Below are 26,722 nucleotides of genomic sequence, written 5' to 3' on the forward strand. Positions count from 1 at the left end.
TTTTAGGAATAATAGAAAATGAAAACATCTATGTGCCATGACAATGGACAAGAATATGTCTCATGAGGGAGACATTTTTGTCACCCTTTCCTCATTTTCCACTAAGACATTTTACTGAAACTTGCTTGGTAGCTGAACGAATACATTCCACTTCATTCATCATTTAAAATTAAAACTCTTTTAGTTTTTGCTGTAAACACTAACAATCATGAATTTCATTCTGAAATCTGTTGCTGTTATTTATCTTCAAGTTCTTTATAACATATTTATTTATTTATTTATTTTATTTACAGTATTTATATTCCGCCCTTCTCACCCCGAAGGGGACTCAGGGCGGATCACATTATAACACACATAGGGCAAACATTCAATGCCCATAAACACATCAAACAGAGACTGAGAGACACACACGCAGAGGCAAGTTAACTTTCTTCTGAGGGGATGTTCGATTCTGGCCACAGGGGGGAGCAGCTGCTTCATCATCCACACTGACGGCACTTCCTCATACCAGGTCGTAAATTAGTTAATCTTGCCTCCCCACTTTTATTAGTGGTACCTTATCTCCTACTTGATAGATGCAACTATCTTTCGGGTTGCTAGGTCAGCAACGAGCAGGGGCTATTTTTTATTTTTAATTGACGGGTGCTCACCCCGCCACGGGCTGGCCTCGAACTCATGACCTCATGGTCAGAGTGATTTAAGGCAGCTGCTCAACAGCTGCGCCACAGCCCGGCCCCAAATGGCTACATTAAAGTAAACACATGTGCCTTATAATAAAATGATGATGCTTTCTTGGCAAGATAGGTTCAGAAGAGATGTGATTTTGCCTTCACCTTCCTCTGAGGCTGAGAGAGTGTGCCTTGCCCATTCAGTTTCCATGATCAAGTAGAGATTTAAATTCTGGTTTCCCAGGGTGTTTCCAGGCAGCACCAAAGTCTGTATTTTAGAACTGAGTCAAAAAATCCTGGGAACTTATAGTTGGTCCACACACAGATCTGTCAGTCCCAGGATAAGGCAGTCTTCATAGCCTTCTTTTGGAAATGATCAAGATGGAGGGCAGACAGGGAACATCCAGAGGATTTTTTTTAAAAAAATCCATCTGTTATGCACTGGACCGTATATGCACACATGTGAATATCTTAATATAAACACAAGCAGATTCATATGTGCATGCGCATTACATTCCAATGCATAACAAAGGGATTTTTTTAAAAAAACTCCAATTGGATCTCTTTTCCCCCAATTGTTTATTCAACCTCTGTTTAAGATTATAAAGTGTAAAAGAGTTTCAGAGAGTTTGAATTGCTTTCCATTTGTGCTTCCCTTGAACCACCTGTGTGTCCATTTGACAGCCCGATCAGCTGATCAGCTATTTCGGACTTTTAAAATGCACATGTGTACTGGAGCAGTCTACACAGGAGAGAGGTAAGGAAAGCACATGGTTTGCATGACTGTAGGAATTACAGTCATGCAAAGGTGTCCTTTTTCCAGGCTGAATTGGGTTTTAAACACACCTTTTAAACAAGTGCTTTTTAGCTATTAATCTCTCCTGCACTTTGTCTAAATGATTTATCCTGATTTTAACCCAGGTACTTTCTGGTTTTACAACATGTGTACAAGGACCCCCAGAAACCTAGTCAAATACTCCAACAACTACACCACACTCGCTCTTTTATCCAATGATCAACCATGTATAAGATGGGGCATATCTGGCACTTAATTTTCCCAAAGAGACACACACCTACCTCACAATCGAATTTTAGTTTGCACAAGAATGCCATCATACCATCAGGGATTCCACAACATATTCATGTTTTCCCATTTTGGATAATTTGTTACTTAACCAATATCCTCTTAGGAAATAACAACACATACTAAAGCTTTGTTGTTTTTTTCAAGAATATTTCAGCAGGCTTCTTGGATGACATTCTTTACATTCTGGGTGTGGTAATACGGATGAACTGGGAGCAACCAAATGACACAGGCATTGTTTAGCTGAAACAACAACGTTGCAAAAACTATTGCATTTGAGCAATTTCATCACAGCAACCCAGTGATTCTGGCCATGAAAGCCTTCAACAACACAATGTCACCACTCATTAGCAATAGGTGACAATCCGGTCAAAAACTGAAACTCCCACTAAAGTACATGATTTCTTGACTCATCCTAATGGAAACACGTTTCACTATAAGACACATGTGTCAAACTCAAGGCCCATGGGCCGAATCCAGTCCACCATGTCATTTTATATGGCTCTCTAGATGCTGGACTACAACTCCTGTATTCCTAATCATTAAGCATCATTAGTAGAGCTGATGGGAGTTGTGCTACAGTAATATCCGTAAGGCTGCAGTTTGTTCTGTTTATTTAGGATAGTGAGGTTTGAATTTAGATACAAGGCTTGTGGATATGATGTCTGACTTTAAGTGTCCTTTAACCTTTCCCCCAGCCTCAGAGCCACAGCTGTTGGGCTGTAATTCTCATTATCCCTAGTCTGCATGGTGAATAATCAAAAGTGATGGTAGTTTCATCGAATAACATCTGGGGACCAAATTTGAGCACTGACCACTATGTAAATATATATATATAGTTGGCCCTGGATTCAATGGCTCTTTGAAAGTGATCATAATGAGTTTTGCACTCCTGCTATAAGAGCAAGGGCATTGTTTCTTCTAGTTTCAGGTCTCCAGCGATTGGACAAGAACACAGTGACCATCACAATTCAGACACCAGATATTGTCTGGTCTCAGAAGCTAAGCAGGATCTGCCCTGGTTCATTCCTGAATGGATACTGCCAACAAATTCCAGGTGATGTATTCCAGGCAATGGCAAACAACATCTGAGTATTCCTTGCGTAAAGAAACCCCTATGAAATGCATGGTGTTGCTATTAGTCAACACACGCACACACACACACACACACACACACACACACATATTCACACGCACATTACATTTGATTATAGATGATAGATAGACAGACAGATAGAGTAGCATAGCTGACTGGACAGAATAGCCTCTTGAAAGTTTTTTCCCCAGTATTAACAGTAGTGTGATAATTTACTAGTACTCCTGAAACAAGATTAGAGTAATCTATGTAGTGTTGTAGGTGTCACTTTTATCTGCTTCACTTCCCTGTTCCCAAGACCATTCAATTTCTGGTGAGCAGATGGAAAGGACCTCCAGTGGAATAACCATTAGTTCCCCCTTTTGTCCTGTTTGCTACCTTATTAAAACTCAAGATAATTGTGCAATTTTACAGTTTTATCCTTACAAGCATATGAATGTGCTTTGTTGTATATGCATTTCTTTACTGGTAGAACTATTGCTAAAATATTTGTTGTAGAGTTAGTGCTTCAGGTCTAACTTTTATGCACATGCTAACAATTATGCATGTGCTAACAATTTTGATTTGTTAATTGGATTTCCTTAGAATCATAGAATCATAGAATAGTAGAGTTGGAAGAGACCACATGGGCCATCTAGTCCAACCCCCTGCTAAGAAGCAGGAAATCGCATTCAAAGCACCCCCGACAGATGGCCATCCAGCCTCTGCTTAAAAGCCTCCAAAGAAGGAGCCTCCACCACAGCCCCGGGGAGAGAGTTCCACTGTCGAACAGCTCTCACAGTGAGGAAGTTCTTCCTGATGTTCAGGTGGAATCTCCTTTCCTGTAGTTTGAAGCCATTGTTCCGTGTCCTAGTCTGCAGGGCAGCAGAAAACAAGCTTGCTCCCTCTTCCCTATGACTTCCCTTCACATATTTGTACATGGCTATCATGTCTCCTCTCAGCCTTCTCTTCTGCAGGCTAAACATGCCCAGCTCTTTAAGCCGCTCCTCATAGGGCTTGTTCTCCAGACCCTTAATCATTTTAGTCGCCCTCCTCTGGACGCTTTCCAGCTTGTCAACATCTCCCTTCAACTGTGGTGCCCAAAATTGGACACAGTATTCCAGGTGTGGTCTGACCAAGGCAGAATAGAGGGGGAGCATAACTTCCCTGGATCTAGACGCTATTCCCATATTGATGCAGGCCAAAATCCCATTGGCTTTTTTAGCAGCCGCATCACATTGTTGGCTCATGTTTAACTTGTTGTCCACGAGGACTCCAAGGTCTTTTTCGCACACACTGCTGTCAAGCCAGGCGTCCCCCATTCTGTATCTTTGATTTCCATTTTTTCTGCCGAAGTGAAGTATCTTGCATTTGTCCCTGTTGAACTTCATTTTGTTAGTTTTGGCCCATCTCTCTAGTCTGTCAAGATCGTTTTGAATTCTGCTCCTGTCTTCTGGAGTGTTAGCTATCCCTCCCAGTTTTGTGTCGTCTGCAAACTTGATGATCGTGCCTTCTAACCCTTCGTCTAAGTCGTTAATAAAGATGTTGAACAGAACCGGGCCCAGGACGGAGCCCTGCGGCACTCCACTTGTCACTTCTTTCCATGATGAAGACGACGCATTGGTGAGCACCCTTTGGGTTCGTTCGCTTAGCCAATTACAGATCCACCTAACCGTAGTTTTGTCTAGCCCACATTTTACTAGTTTGTTTGCCAGAAGGTCGTGGGGGACTTTGTCGAAGGCCTTACTGAAATCCAGGTACGCTACATCCACAGCATTCCCTGTATCGACCCAACTCGTAACTCTATCGAAAAAAGAGATCAGATTAGTCTGGCATGACTTGTTTTTGGTAAATCCGTGTTGACTATTAGCAATGACCGCATTTGTTTCTAAGTGTTCGCAGACCACTTCCTTAATGATCTTTTCCAGAATTTTGCCTGGTATTGATGTGAGGCTGACCGGACGGTAATTGTTTGGGTCGTTCTTTTTAAAGGTGTGAATGCACACTTTTAATTGTGGTGTTGTGAACTATATTCACATTGACGGACATTATCACCTATAGGAATCCTTGGAGTTCTGCTGGCCTCAGCACCTCAAAACAAGATCTGGCACTGATAACTACATTACACCCTGGCAGTATAAACTAATGTGTAAAGGTTGGGAATTACAATATCCATATTTATTAGGTCATCCATATTTATTACACTGAGAGATCCAAATTTTATTTACTTGCACATAGAAACTTGGTAGTTCATTACTCCACTATTGCAAAGTTATGCAGTAATAAAAACATATAATGGTAGATTCTCACGATAACAACCCAAATCTCAAAATGACACTGTTCCTCCAGTAAAGTATGAAAAGCAGAAAGAACGGTTGTATTTTGACAGCATTATTAGGAAGACCATGCAATACAAAGAAGACCTATGCTTTCTACAAGAACAAGTTTGTGATGTCTAAACTCACTTTTAACCATGGTGCCGTAAAGTCCTAAGACTCCTTAGTAGTTTTTATCTGAAGCTTATTTGAAGTATTTGTCTTTAAAGTTATCTTAATCACCTTAAACACAGCTATTGTCTGAGCAACTGTATTTGTCATTTAAATCTCATATTTTATTCTCATAAGTATTGAAATGTAAATAGCACCACATCATTTGCATTCAACTCAGTTTAAACAGTTGTGTTTTTCAATTTACAGCAGGAACCATTATGGTGGCAAGCAGCCACTTCTTCAAATCAGATAAAGAAACCTTGATCAAGATGGTACTTCTCTTTTAAACTGTATTTTAATGAGCAGCACTTGTTCAGATAGCGAGCTTCGTTATCTGAATCCATAATGCAGCTAAAAGATAAACATTCAGGGAAGTTTATTTTCTCGTTAGTTCAGGATCCTGGGACCAGAATCTTAAGTACCTCAAACAAGAGGTCTAATTTTAGGGACTCTGTTAAACCCCTTAAGTATTTGCTCCTTTTTAAATCCCCAGATATTTATTTATTTATTTACAGTATTTATATTCCGCCCTTCTCACCCCGAAGGGGACTCAGGGCGGATCACATTATAACACACATAGGGCAAACATTCAATGCCCATAAACACATCAAACAGAGACTGAGAGACACACGCAGAGGCAAGTTAACCTTCTTCTGAGGGGATGTTCGATTCTGGCCACAGGGGGGAGCAGCTGCTTCATCATCCACACTGACGGCACTTCCTCATTCCAGGTCGTAAATTAGTTAATCTTGCCTCCCCACTTTATAAGTGGTACCTTATCTCCTACTTGATAGATGCAACTATCTTTCGGGCTGCTAGGTCAGCAACGAGCAGGGGCTATTTTTTTATTTTTTTAATTGACGGGTGCTCACCCCGCCACGGGCTGGCCTCGAACTCATGACCTCATGGTCAGAGTGATTTAAGGCAGCTGCTCAACAGCTGCACCACAGCCCGGCCCCAATTGGAGATAACTCCAATGTATTTGAAGAGGATAGGGAGAACACAAACTCTCTCAGAGTGCAGTCATCCATCACTTTGGCAGAAACCCAAACCACATTTACTAAAGTATCAAAGCTAGTCATTCCTATTTCTTGGTGTCCCTCATGCCAAGACGTTTTTTTTTAATTGTAAACAGTTTGTAGCAGTAGGTCCCTTCACATACATATATCCATAAGTATGTGTTTCTGTGAACATGTACAGAACTTAAAACTAGTGCCAGAGCTTGCTTGTTTTCCTCTTAACCCTCCCCACATTCCTTTAATTTTGTGTGATTTCCATTAGGTTGTAAATCTGTTTGTGAGTGTGCACACTTTCACATCACCTGTCAATGTATGATGGCCCAATTAATTTCATATGGTTTTCTTAGGTAAGAAATGCTCAAAGGTGGTTCTAAATTAGCTTTACTAGCTTTATTAAATTAGCTTTATTAGCTTTAAATTAGCTTTAAATACTGGTAGGTAGCACTGCAGGTCTCCTATCCAAGTTCTAACCACAATTGACCGTTTTTAGCTTGCAAGATCAGATAAGATCTGGTGCCTTCAAGATATTTAGGTGTTTTATAAGAGTGAGGACATGCTTTATTTGTCACAGTCAGCTGAAAACTAGGGTAATATATTTTAAAATTAAAATCATTTTTCTTGTATGCATTCATTTCTTCCATTGTCAACATTACCCACCTCACCTGAACTACGTATTCCCTAGTTATTTGCTAGCCAAAAGATATGGCCCAGATTATTCATAGTATTTGCACTCTATTTCCCCTAAACCTTTTGCATTGGTATTTCTGCTATGTGACATACCAATAAAGGTTTAGTTCTTCCATGATCTGTAATGAGGGTTTCATCAGCAGATGGAATATCTATAACATGCATTTGCTGGCATAGCATGAATAAGGATCAGATGGTTTGGATATATTGAGTGACTTTTTTCAGAGATAATTGGATGCTGGAAGAAAATATCCTGAACATTGGTAACTGATGCAATTGAAAGTAGAATAACCCAGCGAGTTTCCATGGCCAAGTGAGATTTGTGCTCTGCTTTTCAATAGTCATAGCCCAGCATTCAAACCACTACACCATGCTGGTTCCCACTGACCTACCATGATTTTTGCAGTTGTCAATAGGCGAAGTCCTTACGATTTACTGTCATTCATTTTCATCCCAACTCTGTGAGACAGCTGATATCAAAATATGATTAAGACAATATATACACAATAGCCGAAACCTTGTAACTAACCTTTGTAATCGTAGTGGCTGGCTATTGTAGTGTAGCTCAGCTTCAATGGGTCACATTTAACAAAATGTATATCACAAACACAAGGCAGAACTGGGCATTTAAAACACACCTGAAAGAGAACTATACTCTTACAATGAATACATTCCCCCTTCTCTGATTTGGAGGCAAATGAGTCAAAGAGTAACTTTTTCTTACAGGTATGGAACCTTTATTGTAGTTTAATTTAAAATAATCCAGGTTCTGGATTATGTTGCCACAGAGATTTTTTTTCTATTTAGTGAGTGCCATTCTGTCATGTTTCCGCATTCTTCCCTTTTCTCTCTGCTTGCCTCATCAGTGGCAGCTGCAGCTGGTCCAAGGGTTTTTAAAAATTAAGTTGGAAACTCTTCTTGTGTTTTTCATTGGAGAACCACATTCCTTCTGAATTCAGAGACTGTCAGAAGAAGCATACCATGGTACAGTATTGTCATGGAGACAATATCACATATGCAGGTTAGCATGCTGTGGGATAGTTACTTACGGCACCAGTGGATGTGTGGCATTAAATCCCACATGCTTTTGCACATCCTAAAAGTAAGTTCATAGCTGGAAATCTAAATGAATTGGGTTCACTATATCCAGATGATTATGATCTCCTAGATAGAGAAGGAGGAAATCAATACTGTTGTCCAAAACAAGCTACACACGTACACAAGTGATATCATCAGATATACGAATGCACACTTAGGGGCTTCATTCTGATGTGCTCAGGTCTGTTTGCTCTGTGGCTGGTTGGTGTTGGTGTTGGATATCGGTCCCCGCCAGGCTTCTCTGCACAGGAGAAGAAACTGCAAAATATAGCTCCTCCGCTGATTAGAAATCCAGAGGTGATCCAACCTAAATAGAGGGCAGCTCCCAATTCATATTTCCGGCCAAGTTGGTTTGCTGGATTGTAGAAATCCTTGATGATATTGTTGGCAATCAAGGAAACAGGAATCAACACAATGACCCCAGTCAGAAGAAAAATGATTCCAGCAGACAATAAAAGCTTGCTTTTTGCTTGTTCATCTTTGCCAGGACATCGTATGCACTTTGTGCCAGAGACAGCAATCAGAAAGGCAACAACTGACAATGCACAAGCTGTGCACATTAGCCCTCTGGATGCATCTAAAGTCATTGGAAGGGCTAATGTGGACTGATAGAATTTGCACTGATATTGTCGGATGTGACTGACACATGCCATCCAGAGGCCCTCCCAAATCCTCTCAAAGACCACAATATTGTTTCCTGTGAAGGCGGATACTTTCCATTGAGGCAGCAGGGTGACAGTGAATGTTCCAAGTGTACCAATGCTCACGAGCAGCAGGGCCACCGTTTGCAAAGCACAGCAAGCCATGGGACTTCTCAGGAAATGTCACCCAAGCAAACTAGCACAAGACTTTACCAAATAAATTCTTTATATCCTTTCAGAGGGAATGCGCTTCTCAAATTTTCTTCAGAAAAGAGCAGCCAGACAAAAACGATGGAGGGCTCTTCATCCTCCACATAGATGCGAAGTCTAGTTTCCTCATGCCCCCAAATTAAATAAGTTTCCAATTTAATATTGTTCTTCAGTGCTGCAGATGGAGACTAACAGGGAGAGAGACGTTCCTACGTCGTTTGAAAGAACATCTATTTATTTCGTGTGAGGTTCTATAAAAAGTCAAGTCCTAATACCTTGTAGCCAATCAAAAGCTTTGTAGGGGTGAGTCCAGACGTCTCTCACCTGACTTTGTTGCTTTTTAATTTTAGTGTTGCCACAACACTATAATTAAATGATTAGGTTCTAATTTCCATTGTTTAATTACAGCACTATAATTATTATACAGTTCTTATTACTATCCCAGTGTCAACAAGAGGGGTCAACTCAGCTTGGTGTTCTGTCTGGTATGAATGTTACCTAAATCAAACTATTTACAGCTTGCTGGTGATGAAAATTTAAGGATGCATATAGGGTGGGGTTGAGATGCGCGTGAGCATTGCAAAGAACAAGAAAATGTGACTTGTGTAGAAAGGCACATAATGTAATTATAAAAACAGTACAAAGGATGTTGTGAATGTTTTTGATGCCCTGCCCAATTAACTATATATATAGATGTGCGCTGATTGTCAGTGGATGCCTTATGTATATAAAGAAACACAAGGTAAATAGAACATGCGGTATCTCTCCTATGACAAAAAAAAAAAACGAAGAGATGCATACAAATGTATATATGAAGAAGCACCGGAGAACATTTAGATCCTGGCTTAGATGAAGTGTTTGCTCCAAGGAGCTCAATCACATTATGAAGCTTCTGCGCCTATTATATAGTTTCATTCTCTTTCCATTAAGTTCCTTCACCAACCCCTTTTCCATCATCTTCCCATGTTTTCTATAACTGTGGTGAAATCAGATCCCCACAAAAAGTAAACCTATGAAATTTTGCTGTCCCCCTTTGGTGTGTGACACAGAGAAGCTGACAAGACTGCCAGTTGAGAGGATGGCATCCATACATCATTAATAGGGATCAGCACAGACCCTTCTGGTGAACATCTGAAAGGCTCAGGAGAAATAACTCCATAGGCTGCTACAATTACCATCCAATCTCTGTTGCCTAAAGACCTCAGATGGGCAGAGGTGAAGTGGGGGACAGTGGTGGAAAGCCATGGGACAGTGGAGGGAACCATCAGGCTGTGTTCCCTCCTGTCGGGGTCTGTCTTCTGTCTTCCCCCATCATTTCCCCCTTCAGATCAATCTTCCCCCGCATCCTCTTCACTTTCTTCAATTAGGAGACGGGTGTTACACAACTCCTCCAGGAGCACTCTGGATTCCATTTCCTCTCCACTGCCAAAACAGAGCCCCTTGGAGTCCCACTAGAAGTTGCCCTGCATCATGTGATGGGCTTCCAGGGACTCCATTCCAACAGTGGAGAGAAACAGGGAGACAACACTCCTCATTCTACATCTGATGAGGTCGTAAGACATTTGTTACACTCTACTCAGTGACAGAACTAGCAGTGTACCCCCCTTAGCTGCATGAAGCCCCTGGAGGTGCAATTGGTTAAACCCTTGTGCCAGCAGGACTGCTGACCTGAAGGTTGCCAGTTTGAATCCGGGGAGAGCATGGATGAGCTCCCTCTGTCAGTTGCAGCTCCCCATGTGGGGACATGAGAGATGCCTCCCACAAGGATGGTAAAGCATCAAAACATCCAGGCATCTCCTGGGCAACGTCCTTGCAGACAGCCAATTCTATTACACCAGAAGCAACTTGCAGTTTCTCAAGTCGCTCCTGACATGAAAAAGGAGCAAGATAACATCTACTTCTGGCTGGGCTCCATGGCAAAAGGGGAGAGCAAGTTGCGTATGCGGCCGCATCAACATGCGAGGCTTCCTGTGTTGTCTTTGCATCAATGGGGAGATGCTCAGTGGTGGTATGAGGCCAGCGGTAAGTCGGGCAATGCAGGGTGTGAGGCAACGGGTTCTCCACGCCCCTCACCGGGACCCCATGGATTCATCACAATGTATGGCAAATCCTGACCATAATATGATAAGGTCCTTAGGCTGAACTCCTGCATTGCTGTCTTCCTCCCTCCACACACATTAAGCTTACCTGTTTTCAGGCTAGATGACTGCCCCCACTGCTATTCAGTGACTTGGGGCCAAATGACTCTGTTCATACAGACAGCAACAGGAAGAAAACATCTCTCTTAAAAACCCTGGGAAAATCTGAAAGATTTCTTTCTTCCTACAGGCAACTGCAAGAATGGAGCTGGCTGACCTTTGTCTTCTTCCTGTTCTCTTTTGGCCCCGGCATGGCGAGGTAGGTGACTTGGGGAAAGAGCTGTAACAAAAACTGGTTGTCTTCTGTGAGCTACCTTTAGCAAAAAGTTCTTCTGTTGTGATGTCATGCAGAATGAAATGTTAATGGATATTTTGAACGGATGAGGGGAACTAATACAGATTCTGTGAGGAAGGCTGTTTTATGATTAAGTATGTATTATGCAATAGTGTTGCCTAATTAATGAAATTTTATGGGTGTGTGTTCAGACAATGGCATTTTTCCCACCAGTAGCATTCCTGTATTTTCTCCCTGCTTCTTTTTTGTTGTTATTGTTCAAGAAAACATCTGCTATGAAAAATGTTCACAGCTTATCACAGAAATTTCTTTTTTCTCACTAGCACCACACATTCCTGAAGTTGAGAATCTTTCAATGGGAATTGGACTGGACAGACCCCTAAATCAAAAGTTTATCCATGCTCTCCATAAAGCTGGAAAAATATTAAACCCACTCTGGTAAAGATCCAATGTTTGATTTCCACTAGCTGTGTCATAACCTCCAAAAGTACCAGTTCAGCAGGGATGGCTCTAGTTAATCCTCTGTCATTCCATTTTCTCAGCTGCTTTAAAATTGTCCCAGTTTCTTCTCCTTCTTCTGTTTTCTTCCTTTGTCCTCAGATTATTTCAATTGCTGCAAACCAATGTCTCAGCTACATGGGCTGGTTATTACAGAGCCAGTCTAGAACAACCCCTCTCCTCCTTCTTGGATGTGCAGACACCTGATGTCAGCACAGGAAACCCTTGACAGCCAAGATCTCTAATGGAGCACAAGTGGAAATGGTGACACGTGCCCAATCCATCCTTTTTATCTGCACTGATGACTGCAGCAAAAGGGGAGTGGCATGTTTTAACAGTTTTTAATTGTATTGATATGTTGTATTTTGATTTTAAATTTTAATATGTTGTGTATCATATGTTTTCTGTCACAATGTGACATTGAATAATTGCCAAAACTGGAAGCCGCTCTGAGTCCCCTCCAGGGTGAGATAGAGCAGGGTAGAAATAAGTAAATAAATAAATAAGCAGTAGTGATGGCTCATATGGAAAATGGACCAACCCAAATTGGCTTCTGTACCCACTGTGCCAAAGCTGCTGAGCTGTTCCAGAGTTTTTGCAAACCTCTGGAGCATGCCTGAACCAGAAGTTGTGGAACATCATGGGTACAGCATGAAGAACTCCACACTGAGTATGGATTATTGAAGCCATGGATTATTGAAGCCCCCAGTTCAAGGGACCAAAGTAGTTTGCACTCAGCTAATTCAACAAGAAGGGGAGGATCGAGTCTTCTTCTTCTCAGTAGAGTCAGACAAACTGCTGCAAGGTCTCCTGAATTTGAACATCCTATGTGGTATGACTCCAAATTGCTTCTTGAGGTAAGCATTGGAGGGGGTGCTGCCAGTTAAGAAAGGCTTTCTTTCAGAGGATTCCCTTTGAATTATAGTACCTCCCGATACTACTGGATCTCCTATTCCCACTACACTTCCTAGGACACCCCAAAATCCTTCCCAGCATGGATGGGAACTCAGGCAGTTACTGAGGTCTTCTGTGGGCTACATAGGAGACTTCTGGGAAAAACAGTAGAAGTGCTCCATTTAAGAAAGCTACAAATGCAAGAACAAAGAGAATAGGGAAGAATGAAGTTGCCAAGTTTCCATTCCAGGAAATCCAGAATAAGGGAGGAAAGATCTGTTATGCGGGACTGTGACTGCAGAACCAAAATAATAAGCAAGGCTTTCCATTCTTTGTTGATAGTAGGAAATGACCTAGGCTGCCCACATACCAAATTGTTCACTATCATTCCGTCCTAAAAAAACAGGAAATATTTATTTAGGGAACAGGATTTGATTCATGCTGAGTGAAGAAATAAGATGTATTTGTATGTATGCATGCTTCAGTCATTAATTTAGTCCCAGATGACTGGATAATTAATGGAACTGAATAATGCTAAAAGAAAAGCATGAGAGGCCCAGCTTAAGTGGGAGAAATAAGAATATAGGTATTATGAGCTCCACAAACACAGTCAGAATCCAGAAATTCAAAGATTCAGCTTTTCCTTTTTAGCAAACATTTTATATTTTTATTTACTTAAAGATTTCTAAATACATTGAAAGTTACACATGATAAAAAGGGGGGAGGAAAGGAAAAAATATGGGAAAAAATGAGAGAGAGAATAAAGAAAGTAGAATTAGATATAAAGCAAAAAAAATGGCAATGACTTCCAGCTTTCTTTACAATGGTTAAAAGACTTAAAAGATGAAATTTAACTTCTTCAGCTTACAGAAGACTTCTAAATATATATCATCATCTAAATCAAACCTACAAATTATCAAAATCTAAAGTTATTATATGAATTTCAAGTTATTTTAGAATCATTATTGGGCACTGCAATTGAAAGGAGAGGTCGACATGCTGGAATGTGTCCAGAAAAGGGCAACTAAAGTGATCAAGGGTCTGGAGAATAAGCCCTATGAGGAGTGGTTTAAAGAACTGGGCATGTTTAGCCTGCAGAAGAGAAGGCTGAGAGGAGACATGATGTGTTTGTTGTTGTTTATTCGTCCAGTCACTTTCAACTCTTCGTGATCTCATGGACCATGGACAAAGCCAGAGCTTCCTGTCGGCTGTCGTCTCCCCCAGATCCTTCAAGGTCAAGCCAGTCACTAAAAGGATGCCATTCATCCATCTTTCCCTTGGTTGGTCCCTCTTCCATTTTCCTTCATTTTCCCCAGCATCATGATCTTCTCCAAGATGGAGACATGATAGCCATGTTAAATATCTGAGGGGAAGTTATAGGAGCTCTCTGTGGTGGAGGCTCCTTCTTTGGAGGCTTTTAAGAAGAGGTTGATGGCCATTTCTCTGGGATGCTTTGAATATGGTTTTCCTGCTTCTTGGCAGGGGGTTGGACTGGATGGTTCATGAGGTCTCTTCCAACTCTATGAATCTATGATTCTATGATTCTAATTAAGAAATGGAATGAAATTAAGAGTGATTATTAAGGTGGGATAAATTCAATTTTCATTGTTACGAAAATAAATCAGTGACAATGATTAATGGTTTGCCTAGAATATTGTTTTTTATTTCAAACAATACTAATTTAAGAAATGGCAGAAGGACTGGTCAATGTAGTTTCCCAGGAGATGTTTAGAACAAATGTAACCAGGTAAAGATAAAAAGGAATGCTATGATGTAAAATAATCGAACCCATTTTCAGTTCTGGACACCAAGCTGGATAACCCCTTGGAACAAAGAAAGAGTTAGTTATCCCTATGAATCAGTGTATCTTCATTTCAACTGTCAGAGGTGGCATGTTCCCAATAGATCTGAGACACTTCTGGCCTTATTATGAGAGATAATAAAGTAGCCACCTCAGGTAATAGATCATGAGAGCAAATTGGCAGTTATCCATATTGTTGTTATGTTTTTTCCTCTTGTGCAAAAAAAATAAAATAATAATAATAATTTGGCTGTTTTTGGGTAACAAAACATTTCACATCTCTAGTAGTGAATGGGTGAAGAAATCACTGCACTGCCTAAAACAGTCAAAATATATTGTGCCAGCATTACTCCAAGGCAGTCTTCTGCCTAACGCATGCATCCCATTTATAGTAGAATCATAACTTGAAACTACTTGAAAACTAGACGCAATCAGACAATTAAAGACATGTTGTTAGTTCCTCGCTGTAACACACACAATATCCCGCTATAGTTAACACAGAGCAATAGTCTCTACAGTAGAAGAATATATAGCCACACAAATATGACCAATAACTACATAGACAATAACCCAATAGGGTACAAGAAGAGAGATTACTCTGAACCTAGACTGACATCTTTATAGTGGGGAAAAATGGCTCCATCTACTTCTTCTCCTGTTAGAAATAGAGAACAACTCTATAAAATGTTACTAGCCGTATTTTTAAGGCAGGGCTGTGAGACGATATTAGTTTCAATGTAATGATTTAGAAAATACGGTTCTGGTATAATCTACCTTGATAACACCAGATTCACATTTGTTACCTTTTTTTAAGGACCTGAACATTCCATTTATTATAACATGTGGTTCAAAGTGCATTTCACAGTGTTTCAGGATTTTTCAAATTCCAATTCGAAATGTGTCTTCTCAAACACAAATCCCATTAAGCTTGCATGCAGATCCCACATAAATGTCCATGGTTTTGTGGCCTCTTGCTATAATATTATGCCCCATTGAGGCACTAGTCATAGAATCTAAGGATGCTAGAATGAAAATTAGAGAAGGATGCTATACTGTTAATGATTTTACAGAAAGGGGGATTCCAGCAGGCATTATTTGTTACCTGGATGCATGAGAAAAACCACCTCCTGGAATTCCATCTTCTAGACCTGTGGGTCCCCAGATGTTTTGGCCAACTCCTAGAAATCCTAACAGCTGGTAAGCTGGCTGGGATTTCTGGGCAATGTAGGCCAAAACACCTGGGGACACACGGGTTGAGAACCACTGATTCTAGTAATATTTTTCCATGTGAGCTATGCACATGTGTCAAACTCAAGGCCCACGGGCCGAATATGGCCCGCATCTGGAACGCCTTGAATTTTAAGTGGCCTTCCCGATGCTGGACTACAACTACTGTATACCTCATCATTAGACAATAGACATCATGACTAGAGCTGATGGGAGTTGTGATACAGGAACAACTGGAAGACTGCCATTTGTTGTGTTCAGTCTGGAAAGTTGGGATTTGCATTTAGATGCAAGGCTTATGGATGTGATGTCTGGCTTTAAAATGCCCTTTAATTTTTCCTCAACCTCAGAGCTATAAGGGCTGTTGGGTAGCAATTCCCATTATATATAGTTGTATAGTTGGCCCTCTGTATTCAGATTCTCCATCCATCGATGGCCTTTGAAGGCAACAATAAGGTTGATGTGGCTCTCGATCAAAATGAATTTTATACTTCTGTGCTAGACTGTTTGTTCTGAACTCCCTCAAGAAATGCCTAGCTGGATGAAGTAGCTAGAAAGATACAAAGATAGAATTTGGGAGAGATGAGAGATCTTGTATTCTATGAGATAATAACATCTATGGTAAGTTTGGAATCTAGAAGTTCAGGAATCTGATTTGGAAGCCAGTGTATATCAGCTATTTGTTGGAGCATATAAACAGAATCTTCACCTAAGCTAGACTTGTATATTTGTAAAGAGATGGAAATACTACAAATATCAAGAAGAACAAAACCTGCATATGTTATGTGCCCTTGAATTTTCTTAGGGAAGCGGGGTGAATGTAACAGTATTTTGGCCTGGTAAAGTGCTTCACATCCGTAAACACTGGGCTTATATGTATTTTTACCTAAATAAATGATACAGGAGTTGTTTAACAATCATTTTATGCCTATGGTGGCACAATGAATTACAGTGTTCCCTCACTTATCACTGGGGTTAGGTTCCAGGACCACCCGCAATAAGTGAAAATCTGCGAAGTAGGGACACTATATTTATTTTAATATTTATACATTATTTTAGTAATTATACACCATTTTAAGTCTTTATCAACCAATTGTGTGTTGATAAATCGTCTCCCTCTCCTCCCGTTGCCGCTTGGGCTCCTTTTCTCTTTCTTTGGCTTCTCCTTCCTCCCTTCCTTAGGCTGTAAATTGTAATTTTTTATGATTTATAATAGTCTTAGAATTTATTGAAAAACCGCAAAATAGCGAATCCGCGAAAAGTGAACTGCGAAGTAGTGAGGGAACACTGTAAACCCTTGTGCTGGCAGGACTGCTGACTGACAGGTCAGCAGTTCAAATCCGGGGAAAGCGGGTGAGCTCCTTCTGTCAGCTCCAGCTCCCCATGTGGGGACATGAGAGAAGCCTCCCAAAAGGATGGTAAAACATCAAACATCTGGGCATCCCTTGAGCAACTCCCTTGCAGGTGGCCAATTCTCTCTCACCAGAAGCAACCTGCAGTTTTGAAAGTTGCTCCTGACATGAAAAAATGCCTATGGAACATATGTATAGTTTCTTCTGCTGCTATGAATTCTGATCAAACTGTTTTGCATTGTTGTCTTCCCCCCCCCCCCCAAAAAAAAATTCAAGGAAGGCCTCCATTCTTTCTTCCAGAAGTTAACAAAGGCTCTTTATTGTACAACTATGTGTCCATTGCCCATGGGCCCATAACCTTATTGACTAGTGGTCATGATATATCCCATTCCATCATACGTTGCTCCTCAAATATTCGAGGCAATTTTGCAAAGACTTCACCAAATGAATGAATTATTGAATGAATGAATGAATGAATGAATGAATGAATGAATAAGGAGAAGGGTAACTACATATGCATATTGTAGTTCAATACTAACTGAAGGGTGAACGTATTCTATGAGAAGGTTAACATTCAGTGCAAGTCTCTACCAAGTGAGATCTCAGAGATCTGCAGAAGGAGTAATCTAGCAGCAGAAATGGCAAGATCTGTTGGCAAAAGAACCAAAGGGGGACGAGGGTAAAGAAAGGGCCGGTGACAAAACAACGAAACTATGCCAGATTCAAAATTCCCTAGATGCACAGACAAAACCACAATACCAGTATGATGTTAGGCCATGACAAGGGTAGCCCTCAGTATATCTCTACAGTAGAGTCTCACTTATCCAAGCTAAATGGGCCAGCAGAAGCTTGGATAAGCAAATAACTTGGATAATAAGGAGGGATTAAGGAAAAGCCTATTAAACATCAAATTAGGTTATGATTTTACCAATTAAGCACCAAAACATCCTGTTATACAACAAATTGGACAGAAAAGGTAGTTCAATACGCAGTAATGTTATGATGTAATTACTGTATTTACGAATTTAGCACCAAAATATCATGATATATTGAAAACATTGACTACAAAAATGGCTTGGATTATCCAGAGGCTTGGATAAGCGAGGCTTGGATTAGTGAGACTCTACTGTATTTATTTATTTTATGCATATATTAATGGTATCAGTAGTATTGGTGGAAGATAAATGCAAACTCCTCAGAACCAATCTTGCCAAAGATAACCCTGTTATAGATTCACCAAAGAGTTACTATAAATCAGAAATGACTTGAAGGCACACTATAACAACAAATAGTGTCGGATATCCATAAGGTCGGATGTCCCTGGGCCCAGAAGGGTTTTGATTCAGCATAGCCCCAACTAATCTACTGTCAGCTTAGCCATGTCTTGGCAAACTTGGCCAGTTAGGATTTCTCTCAAGGGCACATGTAAATTGTGGAATTATGGCAGTTTGACGCTGCTTTAATTGCCATGGCTTAATGTTATGGAATAGTGGGATTTGTAGTTTGGTGAGGCCCCAGCACTTTTTGACAGAAAAGGCTAAAGACCTTGTAAAACTGCAACTTTAATTGCATTGAGCCATGGATGTTAAAGAGATGTCAAACTACATTAATTCTACACCTTAAGTCTTCTTAAAATTAATGCCACACTACTTCTTTAGCAATACCCCAACTGTTTTAGAATCATTTCCTTCTTTCCTTAAAACCATCGCTCACAAAAAGAACACTTCCTCCATCTCAAGTTCTTATCTCCTGAACTGTGAATGCTTTTTAAAAAGGAGCTCATGGATTTTCAGCAAACTTTATCTTCCCTGAAGCAAGCTTCCCCCTACTCTTTCATTTCATCTATCTGTGAAACAGATTTGAGGGTAGAGTTAATATAGAAGTTAGGGAGAAAATCACTTTGAACATATTGCTTCCATATGCAGTCTCAAAGGAATTGCTAAACAGCTAATCCAGCAAACTGTCAATCCATATACGGGCCTGGCCCATAGTTAAGCCAAAGTAGGCCTTAATTGTGCAAATCCATATTAATACATATAATCTGTTGTTCTGTGATTAGCAAAATCTTGTTTCCTTTAGTTAAACCTCCTTTATAGTAACGATGCTCCAACCCTGCTCACCCATTTCTGTTTCTGTCCACCCAATGAAAAATATCTTACTAACATCCTTGTGCAACCTCTAAGGAAGTGGAACTGCTCACGTAATGGCATTTATGTCAACATAAACTACTAATGGATTATAGGGAAGTGAAGCCTGGATGATCCAGTCTAAGAACTATGGGATGTAGAGCTTGACTTTTTCCCCCCCAAAAAAAGAATTGACTTTCTCAAATTACTATTTGTATTTTAGGGGAAGCCAACTGAGATTTCTCTTGAGACATTACTTAGATAAGCAAGAGACATGCACATTAATTGCATTTCCCCCCAATTAATGTCACGCCTCGTTTGTAACTGAGTCAGATAACAGGCTAAACATATTGTTGCTGGAAAAGCATTAATGAACTCCTTCTACTTTGGTAGACAGAAGTATGTTTCTGGAAAAAGCAGTCACAGAACCAGAGGCAGGCAGAGTGGAAGTTCAGGATAAGAAGAATGGGTTGAATGCGTTGTCGAAGCCTTTCATGGCCAGAATCACAGGGTTGTTGTGTGTTTTCCGGGCTGTATGGCTATGTTCCAGAAGCATTCTCTTTTGATGTTTCACCCACATCTATGGCAGGCATCCTCAGAGTTATACCTCAATATACCTCACAAACTCTGAGGATGCCTGCCATTGATGTGGGTGAAACGTCAGGAGATAATGCTTCTGGAACATGGCCATACAGCCTGGAACACACACAATAACCCCAATAATGGGTTGCTTTACAGAGTGATGGGAGAAGGGCATGAAACAGGCATGGCTAACTGAACAACCAAAATACAGGGAAACAATGCCAGGAATACCCTATGATACCCTATGATGTTAGACAAATCTGATGGAGTAAACCTCTAAACTGCAAGCAATGTTAGTACCCACTGTAAGAAGAATGGGTCGTGTTCTTTAGTGGCCTGTCAAGTCAGCAAGGATCAAATACAGTGTGTATATGCACATGCATAAATACATAAGAAATATATTCAGAAAAATATAGTAATACTATGCGCAAATAGTAGCAACCCTAACCACTGGCAGTCTTTGGAAAAAAAGGCAGGATATAAATTGAATAATTATTACATTCTCACTCATCAACAGGAAAATGTATCTCAGCTTCCTCATCTTGTTTGAATTTCCTGTCCGTGTGTTTCTTGCAGCTACACAAATGTTTAGACTATACTTGTGCTTTGACTAGATGTATATCTTGTAAGCTGGCAGGAGGATCTTGCAAAACTTGTTACGTGTGCAGCTTTACGCATATATTTTTAAAGGGTTTTGAAAACTCTGAACACATAATAACAGGCAGGGAATCAGTCACATTATTTACTTAATTGAGCAAGAAGATTACAAGTTGTATGTTTTTTAATAGTTTTTATTAGTAGTAAAAAGCTAATACTTTTCAACATTAATGAAGCATTTCTGAAGAAAACAGATGTTTTGAAATAGACTTCATTTTTAAGACAAACAAAATCCAAAATGTTACTTTTTCAAAACACAGAACTAAATAACACTTTGGCAAAAAGAATGGTGTATGTTTTTTAAAAATTCAACTGAAGATTGAAAGTAGATTTTAGAGTAAATTTAGAGAAGGATCCTTCTGGAAGGCAACTACATTTCTGTCATATGCAGCAACTTTCCTAGTTTTGTAATCTGTACCTGTTCATTTTGTACTTGCTTATTTTCTAATAATAAAACCTGCCTTGTGACGGTAATGAAGTCATTACATTCTTTGGACAAGTTTTCTCTTCAGCATTTGCCCTTTCATAATTTTTAATGATATTGTGCTATATTTTATACACTAAAGCAATATTTAAAATATAGTGGACTTCTTAAATTTTGAGTTACAACATCTCTTCCTCCCTCCCAAATACTTCAAATCATTACAATCACATGTATATTTCTTAATAGATGCTGATTGAAAAAACAATACCTAAATTGACATAAGATTAAATTATGATTTGTCATCCATGCATTGAAACATCTGAAGACACTGCCAGTAATAGTACAGATTGCTTGGTCTGAAGAATTCAATTAATCCCATGAATATCATCCAACGTGTTGTCCTGGCAAAGACTCCTGTTGAATGTTCAAGCTACTATATCTCAGAAAGATGGATGAAAGAAGAGGCAGCTAAACATACTGACTTTTAGAATATGCGCTCTCAGCTCTCCTTTGACTGTGGTAGGCAGTACGTTGCGAAGGTGCAGAATAGCGATAGCTCCTGGTTTTTTCGGTGCAACGGCAGAAACTGCAAAGAATGGCCCCTCCAACAACAAGGCAGAAGGCAGAGACCCAACCTATGTAAAGGGCTTCTCCAAGCTCTCGTTTCTCAGCCAAGGTGACGACTGGATTGTAGAAATCCCGGATGACGTTATGGGCAACAAAGCACACAGGGATGAGCACAATGATGCCAGTCAGGATGAACGTAATGCCACCTGCTAGCAATATATATCCCTTGATACGGTCATCATTGCCTGTGCACTGCGTGCACTTCATGCCAAGGATGGTCACTGCAAAAGCAAGGAAAGCCAGAGCCGAAGCCGAACACATGAGACCCCTGGAAGCTTGTAAGTCAGGAGGCAAGTCCAAGAGGGAGTCGTAGACCTTGCACTGCATCCTGAAGGAGGCTTGCCTTAGGCAGTTCATCCAGAGGCCTTCCCAGAAGGTTTCAAACACCACAACATTGTTTTCGATGAAAGCGGTCACACGCCACTGAGGCATGCCAGTGATGGCAAAGGTCCCAATTGAGCCAATGCTTCCAAGGACTAGTCCAGCAACCTGTAGAGCACCAGCAGCCATCTCGTCCTTTTGACAAAAACGGTCTGAAACAGAGCTCTTCAGAACCAAGTGCTAAGGTGGGTCTTGCTTTACTTTGGTGGACTCGGCTTATCTGCTAAAGAGTCACGTCTCCTAACCATCTCGCAGCCCTGTGGTTACGTGCACAAACTCTGCAAATGCAAACTGGTTTGAATCGGATACGCACCAGCTAGCTCTTGGCTATTCTTTCACTGTCTTGAGCGTCCTCTGGCCCTGTTGATTGAAAAGGATAAAGTTATCCATCAGGTTTAACAACTTTCAAAACCAATGAAATCTTTGACATAACAGGGTATGCAGCAACAAAAGTCTTCCCAAGGCACACCTGTTCCTCTAAGGAAAATTACTTGTCCTTTAACTGTCTTCTCTTCGTGAAATATTAGATTATTAGGTTAGCTTTCTGAAATAGGAAAAGGGTGGCTTTAATAGGGAAGGTACCACAGAAAGAACACTCATAAACACAGTTTCCCTCTAAATGAGGAGAAAAATAAAGAGAAGATGACAGATATTAAAACCTGTAAGGTGCATTCATCATCTTAGTATCAGGTACTTTCATTTAAAAATCATTACTGTTATTGTAATTATTATGTTTATATTCTTTCCTTCAAAAAATAAGACTCAAAATGGTTTACAATATAAAAGAACAATACAATTAAAACATAAACAGTGAACATTAAAATAGAATTAAATTAATTACAAATTGTGTATCCTTTACCAAAAATACTTGGGACCAGAAGTACTCCCCTCAATTCACCCTCACCCCCGATTTTGGAATACAGTGTTCTCTCCCTACTTTGCAAGTGAGGTTTGCTTTTTGCTCCCTCACTGCTTCGCGGTTTTTTTCTGAGAGGTGCACATGTGCAAAAGGTGCCAGTTTCCCTTTTGCGCATGCGCCCTCTCTCTCGTCGGTGTCCAGCCGGGCTACTCTGGATGCCGACGAAAGGGAGGCGCATGCACAAAAGGGAAACTGGCAGGCCACCGGAGAGGAAGAAGCGCAGGAAGAAGGCTTGCAAAGGAGAAAAAGGCCACCTGACTACTAATATAATGTGTAAATATTGAAATAAATGTAGTGCCCCTACTTTGCAGAATTTCACTTATTGCAGGTGGTCCTGGAACATAAACCCCGTGATAAGTGAGGGAACACTGTATCTATATTTGCCTGTATGTGTATAAAGAGCTGTCTAGGAGATGAGAGATGGAGATATTTTGTATATACATTATACACATCATCTAAACGTAATTTTACATAATATTTTTAACAATTTGGGGCATTAAACAAAGCATTTACACATTGAATAAAGCACATGCTCACTTTATTTCTCCACATATTAGCTGCCTTTTTATCAATGTGGGCAGAACCGGTAGAGGACATCTTCCACATTTGTGGTCACAGAGAGAGAACAGTTTGGAATGGGACAGACATGCCATCACTAAGCAATGCATTAGATTAATTTGTAGTGAAATCCATATTCATCTCATTATCCAATCAATAACTGTATTTAAACTTAGCTTTTGTTCCCATTCCTACCTCCGGGTTAAAACTGATTTTCCACTTCCTATAATTTCCCACCTATTAACCAGCCGAAACCCATTAAGTAAAATAAGACACCCATATTTACTTCTGCTAAAATATGTAGAAAAAAGATGCATGATACAGATTCATTCTTATTATCCTAAAGTTATATGAGCTTTGTAAAAAAAAAATCAATGACATGGCTAAATTATACCTGTTCAGTTAATAACTTGTTTATGTGGCATAAAATAGAACTTCTATGTACAAGAAATCTCAATACATGCATCGATTTTGCTTATGTATATAATAATAAAGTGTGCTTTTCTTTTGACAAGGACAAAGCCTCTCAGAAGAGTCCATCAAATCAAACATTTCCTTTTCCAGTTGGCCCTCTACATTTGCAGGTTTGACTTTTATGGGTTTGATTATTCACAGATTTGATTATAATGTTCTGTCTAGAGAGATCTAGTTCCTCCATCACAACTCTGTGGTCAGCTTATGCCACATGTGGTATATCCACATTATAAAATTACTTTTTTAAGCAAGAAAAAGTCTGGTATAGTAGTAAGATTACACAATTAAGGTATTTCTAAAAGAAGATAAAGATAATTGGGTAGATAATTGGCTTCCCAGGGTACATCCAAAAACAGAAGAGGCATAGGAAAATGTAAAGGGGTAGCACACCGAGACAGAATGAAAGGATGTCAGCATGGGAAGGTTAGAACAGGACCCTACATTGATCTAGCAACATTGCATTGGCAAGTGAATACGGTACTGTCACATTTCTGAATAGATTCCAACAAATTCAATCTTCATACACAAAAATTTACTAGTGTGAGAAAAGACCCATGTGGTGTTTGCTTTTTGTTTTTGCTGTGCACCTTCAAGTCATTTCTGATATATGGCAAACCTTAGGCGATCCTATCACAAGGTTTTCTTGGCACTATTTATTCACAGGAGGTTTGCTATAGTTTTCCTCTGAGGCTGAGGAAGTGTGACTTGCCCAAGGTCACTCATTAGGTTTCCATGGCTCCGTGTTGGTCTCCTAGAGTCCTCATCAAAACTCAGCCCAGCAATCACACACTGGCTTACAACTTTCTGTACATTCCTAAATATATTGAAAATATCCAAGTGCTGAGGGTAGATTCTTTTGTCTTGTTTTCTTAGAAATAACTTCTCAATTTACACTCATGCCAGCAGGACGTATCAAATAGAAATATCAAAACAGTTGTTTAGTTTTGCCCACTGTTTTTTCTTGGGTTTGGCTTTCCCATTTGGAGAAGCTCTTCTTTAAATGCTCACATCAAGTGTAAACACAACATGTATTATTCTGAAATGTTTATCCTTATTTTTTGTATTTAGCAGGCAGGCACCTTTCTTCAGCCTGCAATTGTAGTATTTTGTTTTTCAAGCTTTGCTGAAATTAGATTCTATTATGCCAGTATTTCAAGGAACAATGCCTTATTACAAACACATGATTCTTCAAATAGATCACATGAGTACACTTGGGCTTTAGAAATATCACATAAGGATGCATTGCACACGTATGAACCACCACAGTGATTATTTGTTTATTTTATTTCTTATTTATCTTTTGTATTTATTCATGTTGTGAGATGCCATGAATCCCTTAGAGAGATGGGGCTGGGTACAAATAAGGTTTGTTGTTGTTGTTGTTGTTGTTGTTATCATTATTAAACACGACCTTATAGCAGGCATGGGCAAACTAATGCCCGGGGACCGGATGTGGCCCCCTGGGTGCTTACCTCTGGCCCTCCTCATTTTCCCTGTCCTCTTGCCAGAAGGACACATTGGCCCACCGTGTCCTTATGGCAAAAGGATGGGGGAGGAAGGCACATAGCAGCTGAGAGCCCTCTGGAGCACTCTCAGCCACCATGTGTCTGGCCCTCCTCCCAGCATAAGGGTGTTGCAAGTGGTCCCATCCTTATGCTGGGAGGATGGCTCAAGGAAAGCACATGGCAGCTGAGAACCCCCTGGAGCACTCTCAGCCGCCACCTGTCTTGCCCTCCTCCCAGAATAATGCCAAGAGAACTGCCCAAGGATTAGGGGAGGAGGATCTGTGCAGTTGCCGTGTGTCCCGCCTTCCTCCTGGCATAAGGATGGAGCGAGCAGCCCTGCCCTGCCCCCGCCCTCTCCCAGACCCTACCCATTCAATGTGTGTGTCCGGCCTCCCTCCCTCTCAGCCTGGCCGTCCTGGCCAGGCCCGCAATATGGCCCCAAGGCAAAAATGTTTGCCCATCCCTGCTTTAGAGGTTATTTTCTGGGAACACAACTCTGACAACCCCCAGCAGTCCTGAAGGGTAGAAAATTCTTAGAATTACAGAGAAGCGGGCCAGAAAGTTCAAGAGGCCTTGACAGTTGTATGATCAATTACTTGAACATAGTTAGACATGACTTGGCCACTTCCTGATACTACCATAAACATGTCACTTGGGAGGAGGGTGCAAGAGAAGAACATTGAGTCCAATGGGTAGAAGATTATTGCATAAGAGGTAGTGACTCCCTCCTGCCTCGACAACCATAAAAAGATGCAGCTAAGATGAGGAGATCAATGGGTTGAGAAAAGGAGATACATTATTATTATTATTATTATTATTATTATTATTATTATTATTATTATTATTATTATTATTTGTATTTATAACCCACCTTTCTCACCATGGGGACTCAAGGCAGCTAATAATCACACACTAGACAAGCTTTAAAAGTGCAAAACAAAATTTAAAAAAACAATTAAATAGTAACAGAGTGGTAAAAACAGCATTAAAATACAACAAATATACTTAAAATGGCCTATAAAACTCATAGCCCCCCATCCCCCCCGGTCACACCAAACCACAGCCTGCCCCTTATCCTTCCCCAAATGCCTTTTGGCAAAAGAAGGTATTGACCTGTCCGTGGAAGGCCAACAGTGATTGGGTCATCCTGGTCTTCCTTGGGAGGGAGTTCCACAGTCTGGGAGCAGCCAGCAAAAAGGATCTCTCCTGTGTTCCCACCAAGCATGCTTGAGTGGGCGGTGGGATCGAGAGAAGGACCTCCCTAGTAAATGTCTACCAAGTTCATAAAAAGAG

At 40.4% G+C, this 26,722-nt stretch overlaps 2 protein-coding genes across 2 annotated transcripts; both read right to left on the reverse strand.

Annotated features, from left to right (window-relative positions):
* Positions 1–7,742: 7,742 nt before the first annotated feature.
* LOC100556182 (claudin-8) lies at positions 7,743–10,234 on the reverse strand. Its single transcript, XM_016992499.2, has one exon. It carries the CDS (start codon positions 8,924–8,926, stop codon positions 8,255–8,257), a length of 672 nt encoding a protein of 223 aa, XP_016847988.1. The 5' UTR covers positions 8,927–10,234; the 3' UTR covers positions 7,743–8,254.
* Positions 10,235–20,137: 9,903 nt separating this feature from the next.
* On the reverse strand, positions 20,138–25,498 carry LOC100555985 (claudin-8). Its single transcript, XM_008107616.3, has one exon. The coding sequence runs from the start codon at positions 22,100–22,102 to the stop codon at positions 21,434–21,436; it is 669 nt and encodes a 222-aa protein (XP_008105823.2). The 5' UTR covers positions 22,103–25,498; the 3' UTR covers positions 20,138–21,433.
* Between the last annotated feature and the right edge of the window lie 1,224 nt (positions 25,499–26,722).

The sequence above is a fragment of the Anolis carolinensis genome, chromosome 3 (genome assembly GCF_035594765.1).
Source record: "Anolis carolinensis isolate JA03-04 chromosome 3, rAnoCar3.1.pri, whole genome shotgun sequence".
Classification (NCBI taxonomy): domain Eukaryota; kingdom Metazoa; phylum Chordata; class Lepidosauria; order Squamata; family Dactyloidae; genus Anolis; species Anolis carolinensis.

Coding starts and splice junctions, on each gene's coding strand:
- LOC100555985 (XM_008107616.3), bottom strand. CDS start 22,102: ATGGCTGCTGGTGCTCTACAGGTTGCTGGACTAGTCCTTGGAAGCATT.
- LOC100556182 (XM_016992499.2), bottom strand. CDS start 8,926: ATGGCTTGCTGTGCTTTGCAAACGGTGGCCCTGCTGCTCGTGAGCATT.